General features: G+C 33.4%; 1 protein-coding gene across 6 annotated transcripts in view; it reads left to right on the top strand.

Annotated features, from left to right (window-relative positions):
- Positions 1 to 13,422, top strand: part of LOC149066112 (uncharacterized) — a 61,257-nt gene that overhangs the window by 24,885 nt on the left and 22,950 nt on the right. For all 6 annotated transcript variants that reach the window (XM_089253260.1, XM_089253258.1, XM_089253261.1 and 3 more), the window contains 3 exons: positions 360 to 454; positions 2,736 to 2,849; positions 8,654 to 8,714. In XM_089253260.1, the coding sequence (XP_089109386.1) occupies positions 360 to 454; positions 2,736 to 2,849; positions 8,654 to 8,714 (270 nt within the window). The remainder of the gene's footprint in view (positions 1 to 359; positions 455 to 2,735; positions 2,850 to 8,653; positions 8,715 to 13,422) is intronic.

A 13,422-nucleotide genomic window follows, 5' to 3' on the forward strand; every position in this document is an offset into this window, starting at 1 on the left:
AGTCTTGCAGAAACATCACATTTTCAGGTTTTTCTGACTTGGCATATTTTTTTTCCATAATCGATTACCCACCATTACTTGAAAATGGTTTGAGATAAGATAGGGTTAGCAGGGTGTTTCATGTTCCAGTTGGGCTCGTCTATCACCCCCCTTTAGTTTGGCAGAACAGGTAATGTTCACTCTGTATATATCATGTATGTAATGAATATTTCTACATTCCATTTAGTTCATATATAAGTTTTCAAACATATGTCAATCAAATTTTTAAGAAGCATTTTTAAATATAATCTTCATCAAGCATTGTAATCCAACACTTTCTGGATGATCTTCTCAAAAAATTTAAATTTATTCTTTTACAGACTGATGTTTTAGAGACTTATTATGATATATTACTGAACAAGATAAGGCCTAAGCTCCCTGACATTGTAAAATCGTTTCCAAAGTCCAAGCTATTGTAAGTATATTGTTGTTCATTGTTAAAAGGTTGTTTTTGTCTGGAAAACAAGTTCTTCGAGTTCGGTTAAAAACTTTAATGTACAGGTATAAAATTATTTTCGAGCATACCCGGATTCTTTTTAATTTTTTATAAAACTAGCACACAATCTTTGTTTTCCCAATAGATCTACATGATCTGTCCAGGAAAATCGGTAGTGTAGTTAAATATGCATTCATACCCAAATGGGGAATTAAATCGCTGTCCTACACAGCAGAACACCTGTATAATGGTGAATCGACTGCCTGGTAGCAATACACTTCTATTTGTATTTGATCAGAATTCTTTAAATTGTATAGCTCAGGCATGCACAACCTCTGCCCTGCTGGCAAAATGCTGCCCACCAAAGGGTTTCATCCAGTCCACAAAAGGTGTGGTAGAAAAGTATCAAAGTCAAAATAAAACAGCATCCGTCGTTCTAGTGTTGAAAAGTCATTCATTAGCTTCACAGTTAGATTTTGTTGCCGAGTTCTGCTTTACCCAGCAAGAACACCAATCTTGAGAATAGGTGAAGCTGTAACCATTCAATGAATAACAATGACGTCTCATTATTCTGAACTGCGAAAGACATTTGGACATGCCGATAAATGCTATTACATCAATACTTTGTGCATTAATCACTTTTCCCAGGCAAACTATGGGTATTTTGGTTAATACAGATATCAATCAAAATGGGTTATGTGGAAACTACAGTCGATCCTACTTATAAAGTTCCTGCTTACAACTAATTTTTGCGAATTTAACATTTTTTCCTATATTAGTAATGTTAACTTTCCCTGATACAAGGTTTGAATTTTTTTCTATTCCCGCTTACAATGTTCGAAACATTCACGTTAGGCTTTTTCCTCGCTTGAAAACAGCATACTTTCCCACCTTCTTCACAGGTAAAGAAATGAAAATGGTGGTTATTTGTTTGCTAGCGATTATTAAATATGTGAAAACTAAAGGTGGGGGTTTTTTTTTATGGCTTTTTGTTGGAAGCTGGTTATTTTTTTTGGCATAAAGAATTGACTGAAAAGTACATTTTTCTTTTTTTCAAGTGTTGGGCTCAATAATAATTAGAATATTTTTTTTCTTTTTTTTTTCACTTTGTTCAACAATATCGTGCAGAACATAAACTACCCTTACCACTGTTCATATACATGAGGGTGATCAAAGTTATGCCACTGAATAGGGAGATAACAGATAAGAACTAGAAAAAGTTCTCAGAAGGGGTTAATTTTTTTTTCTTTATGGTCCAAAAAACGAATCTTCTCATAGTGATGTTAGACGACGTCTGCATATAACAAAGGAATAAAACTGTGGGTCTTCTCATCCACTTCCGAATTTATTGATGTAAAATCAAGCCGCAAAAGAGTGACATTGATACAAAACATGAACAACTTGACAGATTTTCAGATGCCAGCATCAAGTAGTATTTGGAGGTGCACTTTTCAGATAGGAAAAATCAGATTTCCCAACTGCACTTCTTGGAATTTAATTCTTCACAAAACAGCCGATATGATGCTTTCATGACCTTTGAAATTTCAAAAAATGAAGCAGTAACATAATTAGATTTAGCGCAATTTGAGTCAAAATGTTTCAGAGCAATTTAAAAAGAAAAGTGTAGGGGAAAAAATAAAAATTATTAAATTTGTAGATGATAACTTTTTTTGCTTTCGAGTGTTACAACAGCAAAAAAAAATAATTCAATTTACCTTCCAGCATGTTAAACACCATGTTAGGTTCAAAGATGCATTGTACATTAATCAAAATGTAAGATTTCTTTTTTTCCATTTCTTTTTTCTGTACAAACTACATCCCATATAATGTACATAAATATTTAGTGGAATAACAAATACATAATTCCTATAAAATCTGTATATGTACCGTAATGCTTGTTAATAAATTTAAAAACTGCACAAAAAAGCTATGGTAGGGGAAAAACTGTCCTATAATTCTTATATGGGCATTGTATAATATTTTATCATATGTATATATTGTTTATAATTTTTGTGATTGTGTTTTTAATTGGGTTGCTGTATTTTTGAAACATAAATGATAGCCATATTTGTTATGGGTATTTTTTTCTCAGCCGCCTCGTTGGGCATTTTGCTTGTGGTGGCATTGCATTTATAGAAATTTCCCGCTTAATGTTTTTAGTTGCAGTTTTTTAAAAACGTTATAAGTGGGATCGACCGTATTATGTTTTCAGAGAATATATACATTTCACTTTTTTTTTCTTCTTTGATAAAAATGTCAGAATCGAAGCTACTCCATCATCTATGTCAAGTGGTCCTGGTGCCTATTATTTAGGAGGAACTGCAACGGGAAAGCCAGGAATATTTTATGTGAACACACACAGAATGGATGCTAAGTAAGGGATCCATTTGAAGTTTTGTTCATGTATAGTTGAATTTTTTCATTTGAAATCACATTTGTGCTATAGTTTCTAGTATATAAGCTGGTTCTTGTATACAGATTGCAGTCAAAGCAATTTTTTTTCTTTTTCAAAATGTTGTGGGCTGTCACAATATATTATAATTAAAAATAAAACGCACATACACAATTAAATACTCGGATGCATTGACGTTGTGCTGCATTTAAAATTTTTAATGGCTTACTCGGTATTCATACATATTGTTTCACTTAAGTTAACATAGAATTAAGTGACATTTCTTGATGTCACAAGATATTCATTATTCATTCCAACATACTTTAACTCGCCCCGAAGTTTAGTAGTGATAATAAACATATTGGTCGCTCACCACCTTCCCCTTTATTCCAGAGTGGGGTCACTTCTCACATCTCTTTTTTTGTGTATTTCCTTCGCAAGCACCACCTGTACGGTATGACACTAAGTCATCTGACCATGTTTGAAACTATTAGACACTGTGCCTTCACACTGAAAGTATGAATTAACTAAATCATGATTTTTTTTGGAGAGTGTCTGTCTTCTGTCCTTTTCTAAACGACAAGAGGCTTTACTTTTAGATTTTTTTTGTCTGAGCAAGGAAACCCAATCTAATTGGTTGAATAAAACTCCTGACGACCAGGCAATGTCTTATGATAGGTTCGAGGATTAAAAAAGAAAGATATGTCGTGAGAATGTTTACATGTATCAAAAGGGTGTTTAGGTCCAAATGTGAAAACATCCGTATTTCAGCGGTAGATTCAATAAAGTGTAAATGTCTGTGCCTTTTTGATGACAGAAATATTTTGAAAAACAAGTTATGTTATGGCGTGGTGATTTCATGTCATGTACATAATGATTGATACTTGACTGAGCCATAGAATTCTTAGTGTGAGAAAGAAAATATATATTTGAAGTGACTATGCGATTGCAGAGTTTTTTACTTTTAATAAACTTATATTAAATATTTTAAGGTGGGAATTGCGATCATAACAAGAAACAGGATTCTCAATTTTGATTCTAAATAGAACTGGTATTTTTATTAAAATTAATCCCAGTAATGTCCTATATTTAACTTTTAACTCATTTGCATCTGTAAAAGGAATAATATTCCAAACAAAACCTAGGAAGTCATGGAAATGGAAAATGGTCAGGGAAAATAATATTTGGTAAAAATCATGGAAAAAAATCTGAAAAGGGGGAATGGGAATAAAAAAACAAACAACAAACATTTGGAATACGTTAGGGTTTTAAATTATATTTCTTTGTTAGGAGATAATGTTATTGTGCATGTAAATATAGTAGACACCACTTATTGGAATCGTGAATAACTTTATTATTTGGATATTCTTATCACTTTTGCAAAAAAAAAAATTATAATTATCGATGTTTTTCATCCAATTTTTTTCCAGTGCATTTTCCCCTTTTAAATTACTATTACCAGCCCGTTATACTATGCAGAAGTTCAGAAGTCGTACATACTCAGATCACAATGCCATAATCGGTTTGTAATAGCGTCTATGATCCATGTACATGTTTTGCATTAGAATTAGACTGAAGGCAAATGGAAGATTAGGAGTCTCTCTAGTATTTTGTCAGTTTCTTTCAGTTGGCCAGATTTACAGTTTCCCGGCCAAAAGACTTTCTCAAGGGATTTGTGGCACGTATATATATTGGAAAGGTATCTAAATCCACATTGAACAGTTATTCTAATTCCTCACAATTGTTGAATTGAAGGAAAGACGATCTCAGCTTGGAAAAAAAAAAACATTTTAGAACAGTAATCATAAGTTGTCAGTGGAATGCAGCGGAGCAATCAAACATTTTGCAACTAGTTTTGTGCGAAAAAAAAAGCTGTCCCATTTCTTCTCGCTGTTCTCGTATGGTGATCATATTTGTTGCTGGGTTTGTTTCGGACAGAGTTATTAATTGGGTATTATTATCAAAAACCCAAAGTCAAAATGTGCCCAGTGCATGGGTGAATAAATGTTCCATGAGTAATACAAGGTAACGACCAACGTTAGTTGACCCAAAATTTCAAAAAGGAACCACTGCTATGCGCGTTTCGAAACTATATGAAGTTCCTTCATCAGTAGCAGAAATAGTGAAAAATAGTGTAAAATACTCCTTAAAGCGGGAATTACTCGCTGTTGTAGACAAAAGAGTCAAATTCAAAATGAACTGGCAACAAGAGCAAAGGAGGACAGAAAAAAGAAAAATGGCGGAGCCAATCACAAACGAGAACATGATAGTGATACTGATGGAGTACAATAATTATAGAAACAGTTGGGGATCACTCATAACATCATGCTAAGGTAGAAGCTTTGTGATAAAAATGATAAAAAAATATTTTTTAATTTATGTGAAATAAACCTTATAATAAAAATTATAATAAACCTTATAAACATTCATATCTTTTCATCATAGTTTCTACAATAATTATTGTTCTCCAACAGTATCACTATCACATTCTCATTTGTGATTGGCTCCGCCATTTTTCTTTTTTTCTTTTTTCTGTCCTCCTTTGCTCTTGTTGTCGGTTCATTTTGAATTTGACTCTTTTGTCTACAACAGCGAGTAGCTCCCACTGTAAGAAGTATTTTACTCTATTTTTCACTACTTTTGCTACTGATGAAGGAACTTCATATACAGTCGAATCCCATTTTAACGAATACCGTTATAGCGAAAATCTCGTTTTAACGAAGACTTTTCTAATCCTCCGAATAAGTTTACACGAAGTGATTCCTCCTGTCTCTTGGTGTTCGTTATAACGGGATTCGACTGTAGTTCCAAAATGCATATAGCCGTGGTTCCTTTTTGCAATTTTGAGTCAACTAACGTCGTCCGTTACCTTGTATTATCTAATCCAAAAGGTAATTCATTTCTATTCTGTTCCATGAGTGCACGGGTTGGGTCTCTTACAGACCCTTATTTTTATTAAAATAAGGGTCTGATAGTTTATTATATGTAAATGTTAGTTTATTACGTAAACTATTTATACTTTCTTTTTTCACATTTTGATATATTTATTAGTTTGATAGTCTATTACACAAACTATTTATACTTTCTTTTTTCATTATTTTGATATATTTATTACTACATCATTTTAGCTACAATGTGAACGTAGAATGAATGTAATTAACCATTACTATACTATTTTATAGTTAATTTAAAATTAACAGTTGGGGATCATTCATAACATCATGCTAAGATAGAAACTCAATGATAAAAATGATAAAATTTTTTTTTTTTATTTATGGGAAATAGACCTTATAATAAAAATTATAGTATATAATAAACCTTATCTTATTTTTAGTCATTTTAAAATAACCATATTAATTAACATTGGAAAAAAATGTTGCTTGGCTGTGTGCATGGGCTGGGTCTCGCAGACCCAGAGAGAGATAAATCTTTCAACAGTTCCAAACTGAAAATAACAAGAGCGTCAAAAATAGGCACAGTAGACAAATGAGTTTGAATTGGAAATTAGCAGAAAATTGTTCCTGCCACCTGTCGATAAATAAGAGAGATACATTTACATGGGTCTCACAGATCCAGCCTGTGAATAGAATGAATGTAATGTAACATGTAGGGTGAGGGTGAAAGAGAAATCTGCTGTAATCTCTCTCTTATCTACTATACTATGTTGAAGGTTATGTGTCATGCTCTGTGCTTGGATCAGCACTTGGTAAAAGCTGATATAGTGCATGGTGTGTGCTGTTTTAACCTGTTCAGGTACAGGGTTTTGGCAGCAAATTTGGGTGATTTCTGTGGCGTGTCGGTGATAAAATTGGTAACCTTGTTTACAAGTTTTAGAAAAAAGAAGGGAAACGGAAAAATATAAACTAAAGAAAAAAATTAGATAAAAGGGGGAAAACAGTATAGTAGATAAGAGAGAGATTACAGCAGATTTCTCTTTCACCCTCACCCTACATGTTCTTTATGGCTCTTACACGCATATAGTGGAAAGATGCATTATGTATGGGAAAAAAATCATTAACACACACACATGCACAGCGCACGTGTTTCTGTGTTTGAGTATTGGTCAAGGCAATAATCAAGAAAATTTTGCTGGGAACCCTTAATTCATATGCACAGTACATAAAATCTGTTTCTTCATATTGATAAGGGGTAGATGGAGAATTCATAGCAAGGAGGCAAATGGGTTAACTTATCTTTCTACTCATCTATTTCTATATTTGTTTGATATTATAATAAGTTGGACATCTACGATTCCATTAACAATTTTCCAAGTTCAATGTGTCTAACATACAGCAGTACAATGAAATTGCTTACAGCATCACCTATTGTTGGATATGTTTTTAGCAATGTTTCTTATAATTTTTTTTTCTTGTTTATATATATATATATATATATATATATATATTTTTTTTTTCTATGAAACTTATTTTTACTCTGTGTATGATTACATAATAATTAATACTGATGATGAAACATATTATGGCATGTCAAACATATAAAACTTTGCCATCGTTTGTGCAGAAGAATTCCAGTCTACTTGGCTGTCGGGAATGAGTTATAAAACTCAACATTTTGCTCACATGAGTGTTCAATATCTTCAGGTAACAGTGATGTAGTAATCTAGTGATCATCACTTAGGCACCACCTGATGATGCTAACCACTGGTGTTGGAGAAATATTGAGAAGAAAATGAATATGTAGTGCCCCCTTGTTCTTGAGAGACTTTCAACTGAAAGCGGCTATAATCTTACTAATCACGTACAAGATTGATTTCAATGAATTCGAGTTTTGATTTTATCATGTACAGTTTGCTTTTAATGAAGTTTTTCCATGTGCCAAGAATTTCGAAGTGCTTATCTGTTATTTTGATTTAAAACGAACACTGATTTCAGCAAAGTATGCCTATGACTAATTTTCAACTGATTATTTTTTTAAGCACAAATTTCTTTGTAATCTTATCTAAATCTTATCAGTAAATTTACCTTTCTACAATGTATAGCTGCGACTGATGATGCCCTTCTTTTTTTTTTCTTGAAAGATATTATATTAGGCCGTTTTATTAGAGTTCTGTTTAATCCTCTTTGCTTCCCTTTTTTTTTCTTGGTCAAGTCTTATTTTGCCTCGAAAAAATTATTGGGAAGAAAAAAAAATAAGGTTTTATTTCTAGCAATCTACCTTTAGTGCACTCGTGCCACTTGGTAGCTAGATTCGGACGTTGGTTGTGGGTGTTATTGTGTGCAAGTTAATTTTTGAGAATGTCCAAATGCAAACCGTTATATATTGCTTCAAAAATTGAAGCCATACATTTGGTCAGGAGTGGAAAATCTAAAAATAGTGAGGTTTCAAAGAAGTTCAGCATTCGTCCAAGTTCTCTATCCACAATTTTGAAGACAAAAGAGGAATTGGAAATAAAGTTGCCACAGATAGTGAGCTGAACGATCATATCAAGAAAATCCCAATGATCAAGACATATTTTCATTGATGTTTGTTGATGTAATTTATGTAAGATTTTTAATTCAATTATTTACTTTTTTAATTATTTTATTTTAATTGTTATTCATTTTAAGAATTCCTAGATTGAAAATTGTGTGTCGTTGCATGTAAATTATGTTTCATTTTGCTTATATGCATTATTTTTCAAGCTGGTACGGATATAAAGATAGTTCCACTGCTTTTTTGACTGTTATAAATGCGTCCGACTGTTCTTTATTTGCATATGTCACTTTCATGATTATTTACTGTTATGGTTTTAATATATTAGAAAAATTTTCTCTTCTCTCTGACAGTCCAAAACACACGATGATGACTTTAGCGCTACATGAATCGGAGCCCGGTCATCACTTGCAGGTAATATTAAAAAAGTTGTTAAGTTTTCAAGCTCACTTTTGCAAATACAGTAATTAATTTAAAAAAGTTTTTTTTTAACACACGAAAAATTTATTTTGCATCAAATAGATTTTGTGGTTTTCTGGAATTTTTTTTTTTTTTTTTTGGTATTGTTGGAAAAACTGTTTTCATCCTAACCCGAGAACTTTCAAAGCTTTATTTTGCACTTAAAAAATTGAGATAGACTGCATTATATAGGTATACAGGCTGTCCATAAATTGTTTGTATTATGAATAAGATCTCAGAAACTGTGTGTGGTCTAATACTATTAGTAACAGATTTTATTAAATAATATTAAAGTGGAGATACATAAACTATAAAACTGGCATGAACACACTAAACTTCTTGCTGGCTGAAAACACAAAAGCGTTGTAAACAAAGACACCTGGTGCCGCAACATGATAACAAAATTATGCATATTAATTCTACCCTTCATAATGGGCTAAGTATATTACAATACTCCCTCAAAAAATAGGAAATATGTAAATAATTACATGAATGCAAAACTAAAAGTTAATGTTTATAAATCAGACGTGAAGGCTTCATTTGCTCACACAATGGATATCAACGAATCACTGGTACAGTACTTTTATCAGCAATATCATGATTCACTGGATCACTTTTTGTTGTTCAGTTCTTATCAAGAGCAGAAGAATTCTATTCACTGTCTTCAACATCTGACACAGGAATACAATTCTCACAACTAGATGAAGATTCACTGTCATACTGTCATGACTGGGATTTTTAAGTGACGAATGAGTAATGTTTTCATCAACAAGAACATGTGTAATAGATCTTTCATTTGCAATTGATGTCCTGAGAATATTACATTCGTGACTATCAGCAGTCACTGGATTATAAGCATGATCAGGATGTAACTGATCAATGTCAGCAAGATATTTCTCAGTAGCAATGTTAACAATCCATGTCTTGCTTCCCTTGGGTTTTACCAAAGTTCCTCGACTCGATTGAAGATTCTTACTGGATCGAACAGAAACTTTCTGATCACGGTGAAAATACCTTTTTTGCATTATGATTACGGTCATAATACATTTTCTGTGAATCTTTTTGTTTTTTTACCCTTGCTTGAACACTGAGATGTACAAGAGACAATGGTGTTCTGAGTTGTCTAGATACAAAAACAATTCTGCAGTAGATAAACCCATTGTAGAATGAGGTATAGAGCAATACGTCATCAGGAATTGAGAAATTCTCTCTCTCTCTCAAAATGATCTATGATCATTTGGATCATTTTGCATTTTTGACAATGCATGCTTGAAAGTCTGTACTGACCTCTCTGCCAGTCCATTAGATTGAGGATAATATGTTGGTATCGAAGTATGGATAACCATTAGATTGCAAAAAGGATCTAAATTCCTCCGAAACCAATTGGGAACCATTGTCAGAAACCAATTCTGACGGTAAACCATATATAGAAAATAACTGTTGCAAAGCATCAATGGTACTAACAGAAGTAATAGAAGGCATTTGTATCACCTTCAACCATTTAGAGTGGCTATCAACAACCAGAAGGTAATTCTTTTGATTTTTTTGTGCAAAGTCAATATGCACCTTATCCCATGGAAATTTTGACCGCACCCACGGTTGAAGTGGGGGTTCCTGGCAAAGCTTTGATTACTTTCTGACATGGAAAACATGTTGTACAAGATTTTTTAATTTGTTTGTCCAACTGTGGCCACCAAATATGACTTCTGGCAATAGCTTTCATCTTAGAAATTCCAGAATGTGTATCATGCAGTAAGTCTAATAAACGTGTTCTAAATTTTTCTGGAATGATCACACGCATTCCCCATAGAAGACAACCTCAGTCCACGGACAATTGATCCTTAGACTAAGAACATAGTGGGAGCGGTGAGCAAAGCGATGAATGAGAAGGAAGAGAAGCACCACGAGAATATAGCTGCGAGCAAGGAACATAGTACACATAGTGGGGGCGTTTGATGTAGTAGAGAGTATCAAATAAAAACTCGCAATCACAGCTTGGTTTCTTAAATTAAATAATGCTTAAAAATTTCGTAATTTTAAAAATCATTGCTCAGACAACAATTTAGAAATAATAATGTGTGAATATCACTATTTTTAAATATAAACTACGGAAATATTCCTCATATTTTGGTCACTTTCTTCCCTACACATCTTTTCCTGTGGCACTTGAGTGCGATCACTTCTCTGAAGATCAATATTTTCTACCAAATTTAGGAGTAAAAAATTGAGAAAAATATCAAGTTTATACCAAAGCTCCCCACTGTTTAAATTTGTATTATTAGCATAGGTGGGACGGTAGAAGTGGACCCCCCCCCCCCCCCCCCCCCGGAATAGCTTTATTTTTATAAATATTTGTTGGTTTCATTTTTTTTTTACACAAGAAACATAATTATTGACACCCAAAAATCCAGCATGAAAAACATTCAGTACGCTTCCAGTATGGAAATATTGACGGTACACAGAAAATAAACAAATAAAACTTGCCAATTTTTCCACAGAAACATACATGATTTTTAATTCAGACGACTCAAATACATTTACCCACACACGGTGCATGATAAATTAGCTTAAAACTCAAAATATAAATCATTCTCGGTTTCGTTAAGCACATGCACACGAAAAACGTTTGACGGGAGATATATGAAAATTATATTCAGTACTTGCTGTTTTCATTTGGTCGTCCACACCTTTTTAAAGTATGTCGAGAACTTAACATCAACGATTCTGGTGACATTTCTGACTTCACTACCACTTTTTAACAGCGAAAACAAGCCCTTTGACAGCCATCTTGAAGATACACATAAGCGAGCAGAGCCGCGAAATCAATATCTTGAATGCGCTGCTATTATCGCTTGTGGTGGAATTCCCGCTCAGCTGCGGTGTGCACCGCTATATGCAGGAGCATTGGAATCAGCGTGTTTGATTTCGCTGCTTTGCTCTCCGTCCCAATATGTGTTCAGCCTTACGTATGAAAAATGTTTTTAAAGCCTTATTATCGAGTCTTTCAGCTCAACCATTCTAAACATACTTCAAGGCCATTCCCAAAATTGAGTCATTGCGAGTTGCCTTGGCAATATATGAACTAGTTATTAGCAAATCCTCACAGTATGAAATATTAAATACGTCAGATTGTGTATCCACCTTAGATTCTACTGGAGCACGAGATAATCCATCAGCATTAGCATGATCAGAACCTTTTTTGTATTCAATAAAATACCTAAATGAAGATAACAACAAAGCCCACCTCTGTAGCCTAGCTGCTGCAGTTACTGGGATACCTTTGTCTGATGCAATAATGCTTATTAAGGGGCGATGGTCAGTTACCAATACAAAAGGTTTACCATACAGATACTGCTGAAATTTTTTTATAACAAAAATGATAGCTCCTGCCTCCTTTTCAATTTCAGAATAATTTTGCTCAGCTTTAGTTAATGTTCTAGAGTTCTAGAGGCATGCTATGGGACGTTCCTTATTGTCTATGACATGTGATAAAACAGCTCCCAAACCAAATGGAGAAGCATCACAAGATACTCGTAATGGCAATGTTCATCATAATGGACAAGTACTGCATCTGATGATAGAATGTTTTTACATTTCTGAAAAGTTTCTTCACACTGAGACGACCATTTCCATGGTGTGTCCTTATGAAGCAATTCATATAGAGGACCCAAAAGCATAGCAGAATTTTTAATGAACTTTGAGTAATATTTCAAGAAACCTAAGAATGACTTCAGTTCAGTAACATTAGTAGGAGCTTTCATCTGCTTAATGCACCTCATCGTTTCATCAGTAGGATGAATACCTTGACTGTCTATGGCTAAGAAATTCTACACTTTCTTGCAAAAAAACTACATTTTGACAAATTAAGTTTGACATTATAATCAAAAAATTGTTGAAATATCTTTTCTAATGTTTTCAAATGTGCATAGATTGTATCACCAGAAATCAAAATATCATCTTGAAAACAGATCACTGATTACAAACCCTGAGGGATCTTTTCAATTGAAGATTGAAAAATTGCTGATGCACTATTTATGCCATACAACAATCTCGATGGACGTACTAAACAAAATGAGTATTGAGTGTGAGACATTCTTGAGAACGTTCATCAAGTTCTATTTGTTGATAAGCATGGTTCAGGTCCAACTTTGTTTAAGTACTTTCGACTATTAAGAGTCGAAAACAAATCCTGCTGTGTAGGCAGTGGATATTGATTTTGATCAAGATACTTGTTCACCTTAAAATCGCCATAGAGTCGAACATCGCCATTCTTTTTCGGCACAATAACAAGAGGTAGTGTTGCCCAACTGGAATGCTCCACAAATTTCCATACTCCATGTTGTACATATTTGTGAATTTCTTCAGCAACTTTCACCTTTAATGAATAAGGCACAGGATGTGATTTTGCAAAAACAGGTTGAACATCATCCTTCATTTTCAATATTGCCTTGATGTTTCTAATTGGTTCACAACTTTCCTCAAAAAGATTGTAATATTTATCAGTCAACCTCTTGGCAGGATCACCAGAGCCATCCACTTTGTGTATACAAAAGATTTTGGGCCAATTTAACTTAAAGCATCTTATCCAGTTTTCCAAACAATGCTGGTCAATCACCTTTGATAACTTTATTGTCCGATTTATCTGCAGTAGATATCATTTTAG

Source organism: Pholcus phalangioides, unplaced genomic scaffold, assembly GCF_987345545.1.
Source record: "Pholcus phalangioides strain wild (caught in Gottingen) unplaced genomic scaffold, Ppha-v1.0 ptg000032l_1, whole genome shotgun sequence".
Classification (NCBI taxonomy): Eukaryota; Metazoa; Arthropoda; class Arachnida; order Araneae; family Pholcidae; genus Pholcus; species Pholcus phalangioides.